The sequence below is a fragment of the Aythya marila genome (assembly GCF_965140915.1).
Source record: "Aythya marila genome assembly, chromosome: 15".
In the NCBI taxonomy this organism is placed as follows: domain Eukaryota; kingdom Metazoa; phylum Chordata; class Aves; order Anseriformes; family Anatidae; genus Aythya; species Aythya marila.
In genome coordinates this window covers 6,507,931-6,530,605 of record NC_139056.1, presented here as the reverse complement: position 1 = coordinate 6,530,605, position 22,675 = coordinate 6,507,931, and the positions used below count along the sequence as shown (strand labels likewise).

The following is a 22,675-nucleotide window of genomic DNA, read 5'->3' as shown; positions in this document are numbered from 1 at the left end:
CCCCCTAACAAATAACCCTGGGATATTTCTGAGCTTGTGCCCAAGATCACAGCTGGGGATTGTGAGAAACCAAATCAGCTGAACAAGGAATAAGTTCACAGTTGCTGCCACCTGCAGGACACAGCTTCAAGAGCCATCCCCACAGAGGCTTTTCATTTCCAGACAGCAGCTCACAGGTGCTGTTTTGTACACAGGAAGGTCAGGGAGGCAAAACCCACGGGCTCAAGTTTGGGATGCTTCCTTCTGCCTGTGAAGACCAAGGTCTGAGGGTTCAAAGGCTGCTCGTTGTGGTTCACGTCAGCAAAAGCTCAGGCCACATGGCCCAGCTCAGAGGCTGGAGGACGATCTCTCAGCCACTGACTGTAACACCCTGGCTGAAACCAGTGAGCTGTCGAACAGCCCAGAGAGACACTGCTCTGCTCTCTCTCCTGGGCCACTTTGCACTGGGCCAGCCTGAGGAAGACTGCAGCCTCCTTAATATTGTTGACAACCAGCTGCACTCAGTGGGAGTACACAAAGACCCTGCCTGGTGTAGGGGCCTCCCTCACCTTCCCACTTCTGGGTTCCCAGTCCCCCAGAACTGCTGTTTATCTGTCCCCGGCACGACATTCTGTATACAAACTCTCACACCAACTTGGAGAGTTCTCGACACAGCAAGCTTTATCCTTCTTGTTCCTGTAAAAGCCAAACAGCCCACAGCAGCCAGTGCTCCCGATGCAAAACCAAGCCCAGCTGTGCCTATTTGTCTACCTCTACATCCCTGCATCAGGCTAGAAAACAGAGTGAGAAGTGCCCACACCAAGCTGCCAAGGGCTGAGACAAGTGAGAGGGAGCTTTTGTACGAGCCAAGGGGACAGCAGCTTGCCTACAGCCCTACAAAGCTACGGAAATGTCTTCTGCAGCCAGGCTCCAGAGTGCGGGGCAGCCCCTGAGAGTCAGCATCAGGTCCCTCTGGTGAGCTGCTCCTGCCTCGTTTATCCCTGTGCACGCAAACCAGGGAGGTCAGTGATGGTCTGTGCAGGGTGTGAGCATCTCGTCGCTACCACAGAGACAGTACTCGAGTGCTGCAGGCTGTGCGGGGGCACAAGGCAAACCCAGCGTGTTAGCAAGGCCTCGTGTGGGTAACACTTTCACGTGCTAGTGACACTGCCGGCAAGTCATCACCGTAGGAGACACACACAACCGAGTCCACTTACTGTGTCCTTTCTAGGTTTCCTGCTGGGCAGGGAGACAGTGTTCACTTTAAGGGGTTTAAAGAGACACTGCCAAGAGAAAACCACGTTTTGAAGTATTTTTTCTTGAGGTTGGTAACACAGAGACACCCAGAACTCCCTCACTCCAGGTGACAGTGCCCGCCTTCCTCTAGCTAAACACCTCGCTCTTCTTTACAACCCTTGTGGTTTCTCCCCTTGCCCTATCTCTTAGCCCCGATTTTAGGCAGCAGGACTCCAACACTGAAGAGGACAGATGGATAAAACTAGGCTGCTCTGTGACCACCCCCTTTTGTTCCCATTAAGGGCCGTAAGATGATCTAGTGGCAGATCTCCCTCTCCTCACTCCAACCTCATGTCCTGACAGAGCCAGCCGTGCAGTAGCACTGCTCAGGCAACGAGCCCTCAGCACCCCAGAGACGTGTGATGTGGCCCTGAGGCCACCAGCACCGCCTTTTCCATCCCATGCTCACTCAGCTGCTTGCCAGACCCTGATCTCTGAGGGAGGCTGGCACAAAGAAGCCTTTCTGGGAATCCCAGTGCCAAGGGACTTCATCAGAACACGCTGCCACACAGGTACGTGTGCAAGTCAAACTGTCACCCATATTTGCCCAGCCAGGTGCCCTGAGTCTGCCAAATTTCTGTTCCTTCACGTAACTAACCCAGGAAGGGAAGGTCCCAGCTCTCCAGAAGGGCCAAGAGGCCAAGCAAGCTGTGCACGCGCACGCTGCCTGCCCAGGCTGAGAGCAGCACGCAGTGTGTACTGGGCGGTGAGTTCTACTTACGGAGTGCTCGTCATGGTCAACGCTCTGGGCCAGGACAGGGCTGAACGACACCGGTGACAGAGCCCCTGGCTTTTTCCTCACGGCTCGGATCTGCAGCAGGGCGCGGAAGGCTGGGAGAGAAGAGCAGGCAAGGTGAACACACGGCTGTACCAGCTGCATGCTGCAGCTCCTCGTCAGCCAGAGAGCTGCCTGTGCTGGCAGGGAGCACGCCAAAGCCAAGCACTGCGGTCTGGCTGCTGGATAATCACACCTGATGCTGTACAGCATGGTAAGAAAGGCCGTGCTCAGCCTCGGGCAACACACCACAAGCTAAAGAATGGTGGGGAGCTGATGTAAAAACACTTTGGGTTCATTCAGACCCCACAAGTCTCAGCCGTGGGGTCCAGCTGGCCCTGAATGTCCTCTCAGCACCAGGCCTGCTATCAGCTGCTCGCTGGCCAGTGCTGTGCTGGTGAGAGACTCCACGACAGCAAGAGGGTGCTGGCTAAAATCCTGTCTCCAGCAGTGATCCCTCAGCCCTCCCACCACAACAGCTTTGATCTCCACTCCCTGCCCATTTTCTATCTGCAGATCTTTAATATTGCTAGTTCCTCGGTGCCAAAGGTGCACGAAGCAGCCAGCTGTTCTGCTGCAGCTGTGAGGACTTGCTCGAGCACAAGGAAAGCCCAGGCATCTCCTGATTCCTTGCTGCGCCCAGCCGCCCGCTAGATCGGCCAAAAGCCAGAGGACAGAGGTGCAAATCCATCCTTGCTGCATCTGCGCTCCCCAGATGCAGATTCCCAGGAAGTCCAACACAGGGATACTTTTCAAACAAATACAGCCTAATCCCCCCCAGAATACAGACGAGATAACGCTGTTCCATGTTTTACGTTGTGCTACTTATAGGCAAGGCTGTCTGGCACTTCCTCTGATAAGATCTTGCTTTCAGTTACTGCATCTTTGCCAAGTTTGCACTGCTCAGACTTACTTTCTCAGGCCAAACATCTGTCTTAGGCTCTTTTTTTCTTTCCCTAAGAAGTTTCAGTAAGGAACAATGAAACACCTCGGAGACCAAGCACAGGGTAAAATGCATGATCTCCCTATTCCAGCCATGACACGGGCATTTTCTCGAGGCTCCTATGTCTCTGTGCCTTTGTGAAGGGACATGGAATTTAGCAAGTGCTGCCTGAATGTCAGAATGGATATTTCACCTTTTCCACCCTCCGGGAGCTGAGCAATGCAGGTTTAAGCAGAACCTCCCAGCTCTCCCGAGAGCCTTGAGCAGGAAGAAAATCGGGGCTGTGTACTCAGTGCCCACCCTGCTGCCCCCCTACAGCAAGCAGGCAGAACCACCAGGCTGACCCCCAAGCAAAAGGGCAAAGCAGGAGTACGCCGAGTAAGAGGAGAGGTCTGCACAGAAGCAGTTTGAGGTTTCCAGTGGCTTTGCTTTCAGCCACTGCTCTGTGCAACCTTCCCCTCCTGTCGTGGCTGGCCCCAGGAGGCTCACCTCGCTCCCTGCGCTCAGTGAGACCTACCAGCAGCGCACCAGCTCGCTCCAGACAGCGAGGAGCACTACAGCCACTGTCAGATCTGTGTTGGGAACTGGAGACCCCAGCCCCGTGGGTGACTAACACAGGGCCAGGGGAGCACCATGCAGAGCAACCTGGGTTTTCAGTCTGTTTTAAGAAAAAATTTGAGGGAGTCATGCTAACAGCAGCAGGATGGCACCAAGCCAGTGCTGCAGTTTCAGCTGCACCAGAGCCAGTGCTGCCAGACACCTCGCCTAGCGGGTAGGGACCAAGCAAAGGACTCCAAACTGGCTGTGCTCTCATCTCTGCCTCTGTAGTGGTGAAGATTACATGAGGTAGTCAGAGAGAAAAAAAATAAAAATCATGCAAAATACTTGGAGAGCCCTCCAGTGGGGCTGGGTGCTGCCTAGGCCAGAGACACTCAGGATAAGATTCTGCGTTCCCTCCTTGGGGAGATTTTCCACCTTCCTCACCAAAACACAAGAACCACCTACCTGGCGCTGCTCAGAGCGCCTGCACCTGCAGAAGAGAGGGAGAGAAGAGGGCAAACGCCCAGGGAGGCGCTGGACGAAGGGCTATTGCTATTCTCCCACATCCTCCCTCCCTATTCAGCTGGAGGTGCCAGGAACCTCCAGATGTCAGTCTGAGCAGCAGCATGTTTTGTGCTGAGCCTTGGGACAGGGTAAATGAGACACAAACTCATCCTCACAGCCCCTGCTGACCTAACAGGAAGCGAGGAAGGCAGGAAGACGCCCTTGTTTCCTGGGCACATACTCACGCAGCCTGCAGATGGGGCAGTTGTTGGCCTGGTAGCGCAGGGTGTCAGCGCAGGAATTGCACAGGCAGAGGTGTCTGCAGGGCAGAATGAGGGTGTCGCGGAGATCCGACAGGCAAACCACACACTCGTTGCTGTTGTCACTGTTCTCGTCATCCGAAGGCTGCAAGAAGAGGAAAGGCTCTGGCATGCGAACAGAAGGGGCCACGCTGAACTGCCAAGGGACTGCGCAGCCTGGGGACATTTCCCACCCAAAACTCCGTGAGAGCGCTGCCATCCTCTTTCTTCTGCTCTCAACAGGCAGCTCTCAGGGAGAACGAGTGCCAGCCCACGCAGCCCTGCTGCAGACACCCGTTCCTCGCAGGGCTCTGCTCTGAGCTCTCTAACAGCCAGGGAGCAGTGCTGCCAATTCCCAGCACAGCTGTCTGTTCCCACAGCCGTGCTGAGAGCGGCGGGGAGCCCCTCTGGGGCAGGGATCCCCTTGGCTGAGGGGGACCAAGAAGAAGCTCCTGCCTGCCGCCAGCCTGGAAATTCCCAAGGGGCTGCATGGAGCAGGCTCCTGGCAGCAGAGCCTTTCTGCCCCACATCTACAGAGGGCAGGTTCCCAGGAGGGGCTGCTGGGTGCAGCAGGTGAGGCTGTGCCAGGTCTGGACAGAAGGCAGCACCCCAGCCGTGCCTGGCGCAGGTTCCACAGCTCCTCTGACCAAGTGGGTGGCTCTCCTGACATCTCTCCCAGTCCCTGGTGCTGGCACAAGCTTCAATGTAGCTGTAGGAGAACCAGCCTGGGGTGCTGGGCTGCTCGCAGCTAACCCAGCAAAAAGATCATGGTGAACCTGCATCATGCTACTTTTTCCATCCCTCAGAGCCCTACAGTTTGGATCAGAGTCACTCAAACAAGCTAATTCTGGCAGGAGAAGCACACCCTCCTACCACAAGGGCTCAGCACTGACCCCTGAGACCCCCCAGTCTCCCTACCAATGCACAAAAGTTACGCCAGGGCCCAACAAACTGGTAACCCAGCACAGGTGCCCCTCCACTTTCACCTGTTCCCATCAGAACCACTTCACAAGGCCCCTCTGGTGCTCTGGGGTTAACATGTGCCACACCACGGGGAACCTTGGTGTAAACAGCCATAAACAGCACCTGCTGCTGCCACATCCACACCTGCCCTTCTGGCTGCCAGCCTGCCTGTGCCATCACATGCACTCCTCATCTCTGTGGGAGGTGGGGAGGGGAGGCTTTTTGTTTTCCTGGTCATATGGCTCACTACGTGTACCAGGAAGAACAGAAATGGTCCCAAGCCAGCTGTCTGATAAGCCACACGTGTGATGGCTGGATCAAGAGATTCATCCCATGATCCTGCTAGACCTAAACAGCTTTTAATCCTCTTAAAAAGATCGGGTGAAAAATAAATCTTCTCCCTCCCGCCTCTGCAGGTGTTACCTGTTGGCACAGGCAAACAGAGATCACAGTACGCTTTGGGCAGGACACCACGTTACTTGGAGAGGAAGTCTGGCTTCTCCTTTGTTTGCAAATCACACGCTAATAGACACAGAGCAGTCCGAGGCTGGCGCTTGGTATGTTCTGCAGCCCAGGTGGCAGCAAAGGGCAGCTCTGCATAAGGCTAAAGCAAGCACGAAGCAGTCACACAATCCGCCTGGGGCTATGCGGCACGACAGGCAGTGGTTTTGGTTAAAGCATCTGTGTACACATCCCTTGATGTTAATGATGCCTCGCTCCCTCCCGTGGGTGACTCCAGCTTGCTCTCTGGGCAAGCAAGCCCTACACAGCTCAGTTCCCTGCACTGCAACAGCAACTGGGAAGCACCTAGACTGGCCAGCGGCCTTCGGGCACCAAAGGCAGCCTCAGGACTGCCCCTCCAGGCTCTGAAACACCTCTTCCCAGCATTGCCCACCCCAGGGAATATCCTGAAGAGCCTACCACCATCTAAAATGATCTCAGCACAGCTCCATTGATAGTTCAGGTCTTATAACAGTGAAGAGGGCTGCCGTCCCTAGGCTTCCCCAGCACGCCACAGATTCGGTGGGCATTTTGGGAAGTGTCTTCATATTGCCCTGCCAAAACTCGTAAATAAGGTTGAAAGCAGAAGGTGCAGGCTGGAAACCCGCCCCTCAGGGAGCAGGAGCCTTCTGAGCTCCTTTACCTTGGTCTCTTGGTTGTTTTTGTTCTCGATGCCGTAGATCTCCTGAAGCAGGTAGCTCACCCGGTCAACCTGGGGAAGAAGACAGCGGTTAGAGTGCCAGCCACCCTGTTGTCACTGCTGTTTCGTGATCATCTTCCCTCCTTTCCTGAGTTAAAATGTCCACATGGCACCCATAGCAACCAGCTCCCCTAGAGCTGCTGGAAAATGTTCATAAAAACAAACATCACAAAGGATGGCTCGGAGAATGAGTCTGTCCCTGCTCCAAAGCAGTGCCTGTCTCATCTGGTCTGAGCTGAGAGCCCAGCTGGCCACTTCAAACACTGTCAAAATCGTCTCAAACACACACACTCTGCTTGTCTCAGAGATCACGAGGGAACACATGCCCAAAGCTCAAATAAGCCAGAGGCAATCGGCCTTCCACAGCCCCTTCTTTCCATGAAGCACGGCTTAACTTTAGCCAAGATGAATTTCCACCCACCTTTGTAAGCTTTGTAAGCACTACGTTAGTGCAGTGTCACTCATTGCTGTCTCCAGGCCCTTGGTGGCATCTCTGAACTGGAGCGTGGCAGCAGAAAGCAACGCCAGGCACAGGTGGGAATCGTTCACAGCCCCAGGTCTCACAGGATTTGCTGCTGCACAGCTTCCCCAGAGCAAGGAGCGCTCCTCCTCACAAAACCCAGCAGCAGGTAGCATGGAGAAGCAGCTGCAAGGTACCCAGCTGGCGCACAGAGCGAGTAAGGGAAGGAAATGCCTTCCTGGCAGCTCCAGCAGCTGCCCAGTTGACACCAAGCAGTGAAGCCAAGCCACTGGGTTTCAATGGCTTTGATGGCCGTGTTTCAGTGGCTCACCATTCTCCCAGGGCTTTTGGCATTTCCAGGTGCACTCGGCCTCTCTCCCTCTTCTGTCAAGCCAGGTGCTCAGAAGAGCAACGGCTGTGCAGTGGGCTTCCAGTGATGCAGAACACACCACGTGCCAAGATGGGGGCAGAAGCCAGTTAGATCCATCCTGCTCACCAGTTTCAAAACGCTCTGAGCTGGGATGCAGCAGCTTTAACAAACTAATTCCAGAGTTTCCCCGTTTAACTCGGCGTGCAGCTTTTACAGACGATCTGTTCTAGGCCTGCATTTCAAGGCAATGAGGTCAGCAGTTGGACTGCCGAGCAAAATGCTCTGCAGTGTCTCACAACTCACCCAGGAAGTTTGGGAACAATTATGTGGGAGCTGTCCTTTTATAACTCGACATTTCAAAGAGATTCTTGTTACAGCATCCTGGCTCCTCGGAGGATCGTGATGAGTGATAGTGAGTGCAGAAGTGGTCAGCTCAAAGAGCAAAAGATGTCAGGAAGGGAGAGGCGAGAGTCTCTGCAGGATTTTGTATCCATTTTACTGCTTGCCTCTAAAAACCCCATGAGAACCTCAAATCACAGCGAGAAAAGGATGAGCAGTGCAACAGAGATCGTTGTAGTAAGAGCTATAGGTTTTAAAGCAGTAAAATAAACAGGGGTGAATAAGGAGGAGCAGGTGATATTGCACAATGCAGTCCTTCACCTTCTCACTCCTCCAACGCATCCTGCACCACATCATCCTCCCAAAGGCTCCTGTTGCTATATACAGCCTCAGCTGAGGCACACGGGAGCCACTGGCCAAGTCCAGGTCGTGTTTTTCTGCTATTCCATCTGTTTGTATTCAGTCCTGTTCTTTTTTTCTTTTTTTTAAACAGGTTGGTACATACATTATAACTGATCTTGGCTGAGAGATCAAAGCAGCCAAGCTCATTAGCTGCTGCTTCCTGCTCCCAAAGAGCTTTAGAGATCAATGCATGCACGAGGCACCTGGGAATCCTGGCAATGGCGAGGAGGGGAAGGCAAAAGAAAAGCAGTGATGGGGAAGCATTTACAATGTTATACGGATGGATTACTCCCAACATACACTCCATACCGCTGCTCTATGCTCTCATGGGTGCAGATGCTACACTAGTTTCGGTGGTACTGTGTGTTCTTCTAGCGAGAGCTTGCTTCTATTTTAAAAGCCATAAGAGAGAACATACAAGCATTAAATTTTACAAACTGCCAAGGAAAAAAAAAAAGTACCCACAACCAAACACTGAGTGGGAAGGATACACGCTCTGCCAGTAAGGACACACAAGCACACACTGTTTCACTGCAGGAGTCAGCTAACCATGTTGTGGCAGGGTGGGAACTTCCCTGGAGAGCACTTCCAGCAAGACAGGCCTCCGTTTGGGAAGTCCGGAGTGCTAAATGGAGAACGGAGCACACGGGGCAACAGTGTGCACGACAATCCAGCACCGAGTCAGAGAGCTCACAGACACGTAAGTACTGTCATTAAAAAAAATAAGGCAAGATAAACAAGCTGCTTTTTGTGAGCTCAGGAACGCAGTGCTTGTCTCTGAGCAGAAGAAAACGTGAGAAAGGTGGGGCTGGCATCACGCTGCTCTGCTCCACACAGCTGGGCAGCCTTTCCCAGCAGAGCACACGAGCTCTCCCTTCAGAAGCGTGGCTCTTCTGGATGTTCCCACTCCAAACCTGCCTCTGCGTGCTCTGTGGACTCCTTTCTGGAACCATCTCCGACTGTCAACACCACGTGTGGGACCTAGCCAGGAACTATGCTGCAACAAAGCCAAGTTAAGGGCCGAGGAGCAGAGGGCTCAGAACAGACATCGGGCTGGAGCTGCCAGTAACTCACCACCAGCACTGGGATAAAGCTGGGACAGCAAGGGCTAACATTGCTTTCGCTGGGCACAAGTGAGTCTGAAGGACAGGCTGGGAGTTTCTGCACAGCACTGGTGAGACAGGCGGTGAATTGCTGCACAGTTTTTATATGCATGAGTACCTGATACCATTTGGTGGCTCTTTTCTGACCTGGGCCACCTTAGAGCAAATGACTCATCCCTGAGTTCATCAGAAAGCGTCTAATCAAGACACTTAATGATCTTCTCGGTACCAAAAGGCCGTTTAATTCAGATGAGAGGAATCCTAGCCATCATTCTTCAGCAGCTCAAGTGGAACACAAAGCAGAAACACGGCACGCACCTAACGGTGAAGGGACCACCCCTCAGCACGCACCCTGCAGTGAGCCTGGGGGACCCTCACCGGGCACCTTCCTGGGACAGATGCCTCAGTGCAACGCAAGCGCCAGGGCACAGCCCAAGAGCCAGGTAAAAGAGCAGCAACACACGGGCAGCCCGTGTGGATGGCCTGAAGGATTGCTGACTTCCAGCTCCACTCCAAAGCTCAAGAATGAAAAATGTCCTCTAGCAAGCAGGAGCGATTCACCCTCCTGAAGGCCCACGACAGGGAGCTCTGTCTTCTCAGAGAAAGGACCCCTGTCTGTATAGACATTCCAGAACAGGAAGCCTGAGGCTTTTTTTCTTTTTCCCCATCCTTTTTTTTTTTTTTTTTTTTTTTGGAGTGGACTCAAAGGAAAACCAACCAGCTCCCTGTTCTTCCAGCTTGTCTTCCATGGTCGTGTAACTGCTGACGGTGGCTGACTGAAAACCACAGCTCATCACCTGATACATTTCACGTTGCCCTCCGGTCTCCCCACACCCTCGAGGCTCTCACCCCACAGCAAGCAAGCTGAGCAGCTCGCGCTGGGGCTGCGGCACAACACTGGGTGCAGGGACCCTGATTCATGCAGTTCTGGCCAGTCCAGGGAGGCCGAACCACACTGTACTTAACGTTTATTCCAAACTATAATAAACTGTCAAGGGCAAGAAATTTGCACCTTCTGCCCCAAACACCAGCTCTGTAAGCACCTGGTTTCAACACAGCTGAGAAATTTTGTCTGAACGCAGTTTGCAAGACAGGTTCTGCAGACAGAAAGCCATTTACAGCTGCTGCTTCGAGGCAGCCAGTTTGCATCTGCATCAGGAAAGGGACTGTTCATCCTAACGCAGTCATCGAACAAGATAACATGCTGGAACAAAAAAGGCAACCAGAAGTCAGAGCAAAACGATTTTTAGAGGACAAAAGGGAAGACCGTCTGTCAGTTCCTCCACACTGGGAGCTGGTTCTTGAAAACGGGGTAGTCTAAAGTACCATAGAAGTGCCTGAGGAAGAGGAGGGAGCACCAAAAAGCCAGGAACTGAACGATGCCTGGAGGAGGTAAAGCTGGAGAAGATGAGGAGCTTCAGAGCGTAAAGTTTGGGGAGTGGAGGACAAAAAGACAATGCAAAAATGCATTTTTGCAGCATGAAGCACAAATCTAACCTTATCCGTGATTATCCCTCCTGGATGACAACGCACATACTGTATGCTCAGGAACAACGGTGGAAAGGAGGCCGCTGCACAGTGTGTGTACTGCGGTGAGGATGGAGGTCACAGCAGCACGGATGGCAACAGCCAAGTTTCCAAGCAACACAGAAGAAATCACAAGATGTGGGAAGAATCCAGACAAATCGAGTGAGTAATTCTCAGACCTGACAAGAGCTCCAGCAACGAAAAGGATCACTGCCAACAGGCGCAGGAATGGTGGGAGGAAGCTGGTCAGGTACTGAAAGTCCCCTCACCTCGGTCAAGTTTTAAATACAGCACTGCTCTGCGAGAACGAGCGACCACCAGAGATCCCACTGCTCTCAGTACATGATCTGCTGAATTCCTGCCTCTTAAGGCCATGCACCAGATTCACATCAGCTTGAGCTGACCTAACCTGAAGAGCATTATCCTTCACACAAAGGCAGGACGCATACTGGAGCTGTCAGGGTATTTAAGAGTTTTTCAGGAATCAGGGTGTCTCCCAGACACACTTGACCAGCTCACTCCTAACTTTTACATTATCTCTTCTCTTTCTCCAAGACATTTCAATTTGATCCTTGCAGCAGAATCTCTACCAAGCTTCCTTTCAGAAGCTTAAACTCTTAGCCATCTTAGCAGTTTGCAGTTGCTTATGTACCTCCCTCTGTGCAAGACAGCATGCAATTACAGTCTTGATGAGGCTTTGCACAGCTTCTGTGCATCACACCACACGGGGCTGGGCTAAAGAGGGCTCTGGAACCCTAATGTTCTCCTGTCTTCCCCTTATTATGTGTGCCTCAGTCCCTTGGGACATCTCCACAGATATTATGGACACAAAATGGAAGCCTGTGTGGGGAGAAGACATACACAAGACCCCCCAGTATCTTAATGCATACACATGTGGAAATCCAGCAGTTTTCTGCCTCTGGGTAGGACACAGGGTAAAAGATATCCTTCCACAGCACAACACACACAACCTAAAGCCACTGGGCAGCGTGGACAAACAGATGTGCTTCGCATTACTAACACACACAGTGCTTAAGCTCACTTATGTAAACCTCATTTACTTGCACCTGTGCAGAGATGGAAACATCAGTTCTGTGCTACACCTCGCAGGGCTCTGCCAGTTCTGTATTCAAGCAACAAACACATGCAAGGCAGGAACGTATATGGAAGCCTGGATCTATACATAGTGCCTGACTCCCAGAAAAGGACAAAGAGACCCACACAATTGCTCAGCCAGCCCCGTGCTGCTGTATTTGTTCCCCAACACACCCAGCTGCACAACATCTAGCCTAACATTAAGCAGCAGCTCGCTGCCTTTGCTTGTGTTATCAGAGCGAACCAGCAGAGATCTCGGGCTCTTGGTGAACGAACATCAAAGCTTCCCGTTGGGTACAGCTGGGTATCTGTGGAACACCAGTAAATGTCTTTAATTAACAGGAAACAGGTACTCACGATCTGCTTCTGCTTTAATGGCTTCACAGAGTAACTGCCATCAACGTGCTAGGAGGAAAAAAAAAAAAAAGAAATACATTAAACAGTCAAGGTGTACAAATTAAGACAGACTCATGACCAAAACTGACTGCTAGCTAAGGGAAGGGCGGCACATGCATCTAACCAGGACAACCTGACTAGCAGTCATTCCCAGCAGTGGAATGGGATGTTGGCATGCTCCTGGTCCTGTCCAGCGCAGAGCTGGATGGACTTGGCTCAGGTTCAGCCTGGCTGAGGGGGACTGGAGCACACACAAAAATGCACCGGCACACCGGATGCTTTCAGGTTGCAAGCAGTTCAACTGGGTGCGAACACTTCTTCAGCAAGTCCAGCAACATTTGGCAGGAGGTATTTGTTAACACCCTAGATAACATCCAGAGTCAGAGCCACTCCTGAGGCCAGAGCCCCAGGAAAGCTGGGGGTGGCAGGGGCTGAGCAGACTTGTCCACTAGATGCAGTCTAAACCAAGTGCTCCACATCAGCACCTTCAGAGATGCACTGACCACCTCTGGCGTTTCATTTGCTCAGTGGCAGCAGGCACAGCTGGACCAATCCTGCATATACCCGGTGTTAGGAAGTGTGCTGCTATTGTCTCCATCACCCACACGGGCCAAATAAACCCAACCCAACTAACTCTTCCCCCAGAGCACTGAGAGCAGGGAAGGAGATTCAGGGGAAACTCCATCAGGCCCTGCTGGTGTGAACAGTTGCAGACATGCAGCTGTTTGCTGAATTAGTTTCAGGAGAAAGAGACAACAACATTACACCAAAAGACAAAACATTGATGTTTTCCAGGCAAACACAAAGTGTCAAGTGCCAAGTTTCTGCCTTTGAGAGACCTGCAAGGCCAGTGTCAAGGTTGCTATTCTGCTCTTAAAGATGCACACGAATAGCAAGCTACCAAGGCCTGCTGGTCTATCAGTTCTCTGAGAATGCTCCAGCAATCAGGAGCAGTGCTTATTAGCAAGAACCTCCTCTGGATTTATGTACCTACACTTCAAAAGCTGCAGTTATTCTAAGGATGGGGAATACATTTTAATTAAGCAGGGAAGAGAAAACTCAACAAGCACTTTGCCCTCTGACCTTTAATAAAAGCAAAGATTTGGATCTTGTTTTAAGCATTCAGCTAAAAGATCAGACACAAGAATTGGCCCCACTGGACAGCACCTCCCTCTCACAGCACACAGACAGGAAAAATAAGGGAAGCAGCTTCATTCCTTGAACTCAGACCTGGACACTGGACATAAGACAGCACTGAGGGAATGGCCTGACCAGCTTTAGTTGGTTGCATTTTGTTGTATTTTTGTTCAGCTCTCTGAACACAAAGGGACATTTGCCATCATCTCTGTGTATCCAGAGAGCTCAGAAGCTCTGCATGGTCCATGGAAATTAGCTATAATCCTTGAAATCCTTCTTGCAGAGCTGGAGCAGTTCAAGCCACTTTCCAAACTCATGAGTCAGAAGTTTCCAAAGCTTCACTTTTGCCCTCATATTTAACACATTCCCAATACTCACCAGACCACTCTGCAGGGATTGGCACTGTTTTCCTGCCCCTGAGCCAGCTGCATTACTGTTTGCTCAGGGTTTACAGCTGTCTGGGACTGAAAACATTACTGAACTGGAAAACATCACAACAGCTACAACAATCTCCAGCATATTTAACATGTACAGGTCAATGTGGCACCTACTCATATCAGTCACAGCCCAGGTGCTATTTTTCACAACTGTGGGGACTAGACTTTCTCCACTGGAAGATGCCTTGGGGACAGATATTTCTGTAAGGCACGGTTATCAAGTGCTGGCCATGGGATGCTACAATGGGAAACTGGGACAAATCCAAGTCCAAGGGAGAGCTCTGCTCCCTGACCACAGAGGCTGGGCTTACTTGCTGCAACAGCACTAGGTTTGGATACAAGGAAAACAACAATTAAACACACTCCTTGTAAGGAAAAACTATACTTGCATTTCTAGATCCAGAACAATCTGAAAATAGCTACAACCAAAAATCTCTCAAGGCAGCAGCCAGAGGAACACAGGTGAGTTTCACAGAGGGGGAAGGTAAACACATATGGAATACTTCAAAATCAGGTTGCAACGTGCAGGAAGCTCGTGGTCTCATATGCTTTTCTTTCCTCAGAAATGGCTGACCATTCCTTTTGCAGGGCTAGGTCTCTGTCTACAGTGCCGTTCCACCAAGAAGGCTTCAAACTCTACAGCCTTGGCCAGTGCCTGCTGCCCACACCGTCCTCTCCCAGGTGCTGCTGAACAATGAGTGAGGGATTCCTGAGTGCTCACATTCTTCGGTATCAGCTGGATGAGGCAACCAGAAGAACAACAACCCTGCCCTAGTTCCAGGGGTGCAGCAGCTGCCCATCTCATTTCTCACAAATCCCTAATTGTCTGGAGTAAGTTCAACACATACTGAGTCCAACAAAAAGAGTGACTGGAACACTCAGGGCACCTTGCAACCACAGGGCTTCCTGAGGACTGACTGTGCTTCCCAGGCCTTCTGACTCAGCTTGTCACCATCCACACTATCCACCTGGGAGGAGCAGGATTAAGACCTGGCAACTTACTCCTGGACATGGCAGGAACCAAGCAGACCGAGGAGAAGTCAGCCCACATGCCAGCCTAGAAGCATAGAGTCCCTACCAGCACAGCATTGATGCTGCTTCCCTCTACATACCCAACTCTGCTCCAGCATCTCTTGCATCATCTTAGGACATCCCTATATGTGTCACTTGCCCAGGACACATGTTTGCAGTATTACCCCAGAGACAACATGGAGTGATTATGGATCTTTTAACTGTTTGCATGGTCCAGGTACCATGGGAAGAGATATTTATCACTGCCTGTGCTTAGCCTCACCGTGTAGGTGGCCATCTGCTACATATAAACACGCCACTGAAAAGCGGTAGAGTCCTAAGTCTTTATGCAGGATGTAACCTAACTCCTTAAAAGGGCTTGGTCCTTAGTTTACACTAAGGCCAAACGATGGTGCAACAGGCTCTGGACACAGCAGATCCAGTTTTGCAAACTGATCACAAGGCCCTGGTAAACTGCATGGTAGCAGCCTTGGTCAACACTCACCACTTGCAAACATCACAGACAGCAAGGCACACCCTCTCCCCACACACAGGAAACACCAGCTACCATCAGCTGACTGACCAGCTCAGGTACAAGTGATAATTACAGGCTGCACAGCAGTTGCTGCAAGCAATTATTTGTACTACAATAGCAGCCAGGAACCCCGGTCACAGGCCAGGACTCCATTGTGCTAAGTGGTATATAAATACAAACTAATGACCCATGGAAAGGTTTACATATACAATTACATGGACAGAGGGAAAAGAACTCATTTACCTTTTCAAAGGCAGCCAGAAGAACATGGGCGTGACCTGTCACCTCAACCACCACTGCAAAGAGAGAACAGTCCTGGTTAAGCCTTGAAAACAACACAAACACGGCACCATCATGAGCTGAATTTTTGTCTTTTTACTAAAATGGACTAAATTGTCCCCTATTGCATCCTCATCTCCTAGCAGTTTAAAAGAAGGAGGACCTGGGGTACTACACATGGGTCAGCCTCACCATGATCCCTGGGAAAGTGATGGAACAACTAATCCTGGAAACGATTTCCAGGCACACAAAGGAGAAGAAAAGCCTCAGGAGCAGTCAGCATGGACTCATCAAGGGGAATTCATGCCTAAGCAACCTGATAAGCTTCTATAACGAATGACCTGCCTGATGGATGAGGGGAGAACAGTGGATATTATCTTCCTGGATGTCAGTAAGGCCTTTGACATTGTACAACATAAGACCCTCAGAGAAAAAACGCTGAAGTATGGGCTGGACGGGCAGTGAGGTGGGTCAGAAATCGGCTGAACAGCCAGACCCAGGGAGCAGTGGTCAGTAGCACAAAGTCTAGTTGGAGGCCAGCAATGATCAGAGCACTCCAGGGGTCCATAGTGCATCCAGTCCTTTTAACATCTTCACTAATGGCTGGGATGACGGGTTAGGGTGCACCCTCAGCAAATTCGCAGACAACACAAAACTGAGAGTGGCTGGGTCACCAAAGGCTCTCGCTGCCATCCAGGCGGACTTCAGCAGGCTGGAGAAATGGCTGACAAAAACCTGCAGAAGTTCCACAAGTGCAGAGTCCTGCACCTGGGGGGGAACACCAGCTAGAAAGCAGCTTGACAGAAAAGGCCCTGGGAGTCCTGATATACACTGAGCTGAATGTGCGTCAGCCTCACGCCTGTGCTGCCAAGATGGCTGACGGTGCTCTTGGCTGCGGGGTGAGGTACCGCCAGAAGGCCAACAGAGGCCTTCCCCTCCACCCAGCGCTGGTGGGGCCACATCAGGAGTGCCATGTCCAGTTCTGCCTCTTCCTCCCCAGAACCTCGCCTTCAGTTTGGTTCCCCTCACAGTTCTGAGGGACAATGAAACCCAGCAGGACTGTGGCGGGCCCTGCACAGACATGGCCTTCGTCTACCTGCCTTGGTTATATCGGTGCAACAAACGACACCGCTTTGTTTCCAGAGGGTGGAAAGGGAAAGTAAAACAAAGCTCAGTGGGGTTCTGCTCCTCCCTCGTATTCCTGTTTTTAATTACCTGAATATGTCACAGAGATGAATAAATCCATCTGGTGTAACAACAGTTGGCAGCCCTTCCAGCCCTGGTACACACCACTTTATTACCACCTAATCCTACATGCTTGTAAAACCTTTATTTCTCATATCATTTTTGGACAGGAAAACATCTCTGTCCAGTTATCTGATTTAATCCCCAGCGACATATATCCTGCCTTCCCTCTTCTAACCTTGAGACCTCCCTCTGACAGCATTCAGAAGGGGCTGTCAGAGCTTTCTGGACTGCATTCGTGGCACCGTCTGCACACAAAAACACAAGGAAACACAGGTGCCAAGTAGGGGAAACCAAGGCACAATCTCAACTTCTCTGGCTGAAGACTCCAAAGTTCATTTTAGCTCCAGCTGATTGGACTCTTTTGCCTAACTACACTCAGACTCATTGTATGGGAATGGAAGGCAGAGGTCTTGGAGGAGTCACTGAAGGAGGGAAAGGTTTGTCACCACCTTGCCCCACCTGGGCCTAGGGGAACCTCTGCTCAGCACACGCAGAAGAACGTACAAATGCTGCTATGAGTTCTGTGCCAGGAAGGTAACAGCTGAAGGAAATGACTCATGTGATGTCTAAGAGGGATGGGAGCTTCATAGCTTCTTTTGGGCCTCCAGAACAGCAGAGGCAACAAGGGGAACCATTCACTGGATTTTGGCACAGAGACTGTGTTTGGAAACAGCAGAACATGGGATAAGAGTCCAAGCCTGCAGTTTTGCTGGATAATTCACTGCAAGAACGGTCTGACAATTAGGGTGCAATCAGGAATGTAACAGCACATAGAAAAGAGGGCTAAAGCTGGGAATTCAGCTGCAAGCTCCCTCCCTGCCAGCCAAGAGCTAGTCTGTTCTAGCTCGCTCAGTACATGAAATTCAGGACCCTGACTGAAGTCTGAATAGCCAAGAAGAGATAAGAGATAATGCTTCCCTTCATATCCCACTCACTCACAATGCATACAGCTGCATGGCACCTTCCCTCCATTAAGGATTTCTGTACCTTTCATTGAGAGCAATTCCACTGCCAGGAATGGTGAGTGATAATATTACAAGCTCAACTTCAAGGAATGCAAACATCTTCTGTCAGAATTCAGTCCAAACCAACATCTTGCTGACTGCTGTTTTAATTTGCCATTCAAATTTATTTAACACAAGTAGTTACAGGCTGGCTGTAATTTCCAAGGTACTCCAGACACATAAGGCCAGCTCGTTCCAGTCTCACCAGTTTAAAAAGAACCAGAATACACAACAATTTCCTCCAATCTCACTTGAGTGTCACATATTTTTGTGCTGATATTCTTTCCAGGAGAGGATTTAAAAGCAGTTGCCTTTTCAGGTTATTAAAATAGATGACAGCACACTATTGGCTTAGAGCAGACATGGTATGTGCATAAATGTATGCTTCCCATGCTGCCTCCTGTTCTATTTTTGGTCTTTCTAGAATTGCCCACCATAAGAAAGTACAAATATGTTGGCAAAAGCTCAATACACAGTGGAAGGTGTTTTATATCTATGGTCAAGAAGTATACGTATGTATATGTACGTCAGTATTATTAACAGTGCCTGAAATCACTAAAAATAGATGCATTTTAAAAGTAATTTCTTTTATGTTGCACTATGCTTTGTTAGTCATACTTTAAATTGGCTCATCCAGCTCTGTTTCACTTTGCTCAGAGGACTGTAAAATAATGCAGTTCGTTTCTGGTCACTTTCACATAAGAAGCAGAGCACAGTAATTGCAATAAATAATACAATCATCAATGGATTTTTTCCCTTTCTGAGGATGCCTGAGGATTTTAAGGACCTTTCTTTTTCTCTGGCCTTTCCTACCGGAAGGCCCCCCAACCCTACTAAAAGCTAGAGCTTTTACAAAGATAACTTACACCTCACAGGGGGAGAACAGACCGACTCCATCCTTGCATTATAATTCTACAAATGTAAAACTCAGAGAGAGGGAGTCATTTGTTCCAATTTGGGCTGGGCAGTGGCAGCAGAGCTAGGACCTTACCCTAGGTCTCCTAAACACTATTCCACCACTTACTAGCTGGCCATTTTTCCTGTCAAAAATGGAAGTTTTCTTTAAAAGTATGTTTTTATGTAAGAGTCTGTGGTTAGACAGACCCTTTTAATTAAGTGGGATTTAAGGGGAATTTTTATTCTGGAAAAGCTACCCAAACCTTCGCTGTTTGTAAAATGTTTTCACTGTTGGAGAATGAGGCCTTCCCTGAAGGGTCACGTAACCTGCAGGAGAGCCAGAAGAAGTCTGAGCGAGAACAAGCCATGCTTACCATCCCCTTCATCCACCACCGCTCGGATGACCACAGGAAACACACCGCGGTCCAAGTCAAAGTTCAGCTGAGGGAAAAGAAACAAGTCGAGTTTAGACAATTCACACCAGGCTGAAGACTCGCAATAGCGTTAGCATCAGAGGAATGAAGTTACAGGATATCCAGCTCTGACCTACAAGCTCTGAGATAACGAGACTTCAGCAAGCACTACAGCTTAGAAACTTCCTCATTATTTACTGATGAAGTAACCCTTTCTGCAGGGCCTACAATCCCTGGTATCAAAGGAACACAGTGAATTCCTGATAGAGCAGGAAGATGTGAAATTCAGCCAACAGCTTTTGAAGGAAGTCCACTAGGGAGATGACACTAAACACTAACAGTGGCTAGCAAAGCAAAGGATCTCAGCCTGAATTTTCTCACTAATTCATATATCCTAAAAACCTCCTGTATGATTTGTAGCTGGACAAGTTGGTCAAAATAGACCAGCAGTACACATTATGCTCTCTACACTAAAAAACAAAAAAAAACACTCTTGCATGAAGTTCTTGAAGATGCAGAAGGAATGTTGAGCTCACACCACATTTTAAAGAAGCATCAGACTGACCTCCATCTCTTGGCATGTTATGAAATTCAGATCCTCGACCTTCTGATGGACAAGAGTGAGAATTTAAGATCTCACTTGAGTGCAAGGAAACTAGGCTCAATTTCTTCCTTTGCCTTGCACTTCATAAGCTCCATGTGATCTTATAAACACAAGAAAAATGCAACCTTACAAACACTGTCCTAAGACAGGAATGGATTGGCTCAGAAACTGGATTTCTGGTGTTTTTTGTTAACTACTGACTTGGTTTTCTCATCTTATCTCTTGCTGAGAGAGAAGATGTCATTTCACCGTGGTGCTCCAGGCTGTCTGTTTTCAGTTTCCCTGTGAAAACTGAGACTCAGTTCAAAGCACCATGGCAGTGTTCAAGTAGTGCTTTAGAGCCTCCTGCTCCTTCCCTATGCCCTAGCACCATTTGTGGTACCATTTCCTCCAGCCAGCCTCTCAAAAGATAAATTATTCAGATAATCTTGGTCACTGACACAAATGGAAACCCAAAACACCCAGACTAGATGTGAGGCAAGGCAACCCTCACTGCAAGCCTTATTATTGCTGAAAATGGTTCCTCCTCTAATGAACTGCAATCGAAACGTTCACCCTGAAGTGAATGGTGACGGTACACAGGGACACGATACACCCTGGCATCCAGCACCAGGTGTGCCGTAGCTCATCACCTGCCTGGCTGCACCTTGGGCTTTGGACTACAAGAACCTGCCAGCCTTCCATGGGATGTGTGGAAGAAGAGGAAATCCCGAGGTTACCATTCTGTAAACTACTTGCTGCAGAAGCTGAGTGGCCCAGAGACACGTAACCTGCACGTGCCTGTTCTAGGAACAACGCTTAGCTGCGTTATGAAGCTCTGTACATGCACACATCTGTTCAAATGCGCATATCCAATTTCAAATGGAAAGCCCGCACTGGAAGACCTTATGGGTTGACCCTTGCTGTCTCAGCTACTCTGCAAACCTGAGGGATACTTATTTTCATTCACTGTATAACAATTTTTTTCTTCCTTCAAACTACCAGAATCTCCTTCCAAAACAGCAAAGTAACACAGAGAACATAAAAAGCTCATTTAACCTCTCAGTACTTGTTAGAAGAGATTCATAGCGCCACTATTTTCTATTTTGCATTTTGGAACTCTTATAGCATGCCAGAAGGAAAATAAAATTCACTAAGGACGATGGATTAACATTGCTGCAAGAAGCTTATGGCTTTGCTTTGCCTTCTGCTCTGATTTATTTTTGTAAGACAAAAGTTACTTTTTGTCCCCTTGAAGAGGAAGTCACATCAGAGTAAAGCATCCAGTTGTGGTTGCTTTATGACAAACTTTTTCATTCTCAGACATTCTCTTCGAGGGTCCATTTCACAATCATTTTTGGGACCTGAAAATAACTGTCAACACAAGCCTTACGCTACAGTCTGCAAGCAAACCAATATGCTACAAAAACAAAGTAAATTGTGTTTTTATAAAGTTTTTCCACATAACAACTCAACGTAACACTATTTTCCGTTCTGTTGGCCAGCCAAAAACTACATCATATGTGAGCACTGCACTGAACAAAAATATGAACGAAACCTTTATTATTTTTTTGACAACACTAACAATGAAGTTGGAAAGCAATCTGAAGCATGTAATTGTACCCAGCTGAAAGATAACGCTCTGCCAGCTGTCAGATAAAAGTGCTGCATTTCAGTGGACAATTAGGAAGATTTTAGCATTTTACTGGACTTAAGAGGAAAAAGAGTAACACAGCCAAAATGGGAGAAGAAACTCTTCTGATTCACGCTGCTTGTTCCACGTTTTCTCCACAACCAGAGCCCCCATAAAACCAACGAAAAAGATCAGAGGATGCAGCAGAATCAAGCAAAAGGGACTAGAACCTTACTTTTCCACAGCATCTCTCCCTCTAAGCTATTAAAGGGACATGACTTTGGCACTCAAATTAAAACCTTGCTGGCAGGAACAAAAATGAAAGTTAGTTTTCTCAATTTCTTTACAAAGAAAGGGATCTGAGCTCCTCCTTTTCAGCTCTCTCAGATGACAGAAGGGGTTGAAAAGCAGCTCCTCCAGGCTTTTGTAGGCTGAACTTGTGAAATCATATATTGGCAGAGAAGCCAGGACATCAGGAGACCAGACTCTGCAGGCTCTTGGTAACCACCACAGCATTTGTTAAAGCGCAGGACTGATTCTAGTTAAAACTGTAAATCCAAGACAATAGCTATTCAATCTTTTCAAAATACATGAAAGATGACTTTTTTTTTTTTTAATAGGTAGCGTTTCCTACCAGGGTCCACATAGTCAATGCCCTTATACAGGCCTGGGAGCAGAAACGAGCACTGTATCAGTTTTGACCCAGGAGAGGGGTCTGCAGGAACAAATATATTATCAGTAGCTACAGACCGGCTCCTCTGCATCAGGAATGTCTTAGGGCAATGTTGCACAGAGCAGGTCAAAGACCAAGGCCTCCCTGCCCTGTGTAACATGCAGGGGAAGCCCCTGGACCAAAGTCTAGAGGCTCAAGAAGCAGAGAGTTACTGCCTGGGTTGGAATTTTGAAAAGATATCAAAATTAACAGGACTCCACAGACCTTGCTACGTAGCAAAAGCCACAGAGCTTAATTAAAAACAAGCCTTCGCCTGTTTGCAGTTATAGGTTAAACTAAAGTGAGGAAGGCATCCCATTATTCGGTATTAATGCACCAGTGAATCTGTCCTGGAAGGGAGAATATCCCCCCACAGCACAGTGCTGCTTGCTAATAATGCAGGACACAGCCCTTAAACAGGACTCTTACAACAGCAGTCTCCAAGCTATTTTGATTTTTCACTCCCATCAGTAAAACAATTCTGGTCACGCACTCCTAATATATGTGTGCTGATTTATGAATTATATACATTTGCTACTGAAATTCTTCTCACCCCCCAGTGAATTGTCTTGCACGCACCCCATCTTAGAATCT

At 49.2% G+C, this 22,675-nt stretch overlaps 1 protein-coding gene across 3 annotated transcripts in view; it reads right to left on the bottom strand.

Moving 5' to 3' along the window:
• Positions 1-22,675, bottom strand: part of MGRN1 (mahogunin ring finger 1) — a 51,080-nt gene that overhangs the window by 4,316 nt on the left and 24,089 nt on the right. For 2 of the 3 annotated variants that reach the window (XM_082772076.1, XM_082772078.1), the window contains exons 6-12: positions 19,115-19,181; positions 15,556-15,608; positions 12,154-12,201; positions 6,444-6,512; positions 4,283-4,442; positions 1,997-2,106; positions 1,197-1,262 (exon numbers count right to left, since the gene is read on the bottom strand). In XM_082772076.1, the coding sequence (XP_082628202.1) occupies positions 1,197-1,262; positions 1,997-2,106; positions 4,283-4,442; positions 6,444-6,512; positions 12,154-12,201; positions 15,556-15,608; positions 19,115-19,181 (573 nt within the window). The remainder of the gene's footprint in view (positions 1-1,196; positions 1,263-1,996; positions 2,107-4,282; positions 4,443-6,443; positions 6,513-12,153; positions 12,202-15,555; positions 15,609-19,114; positions 19,182-22,675) is intronic. The other variant, XM_082772077.1, reaches the window with a different exon arrangement.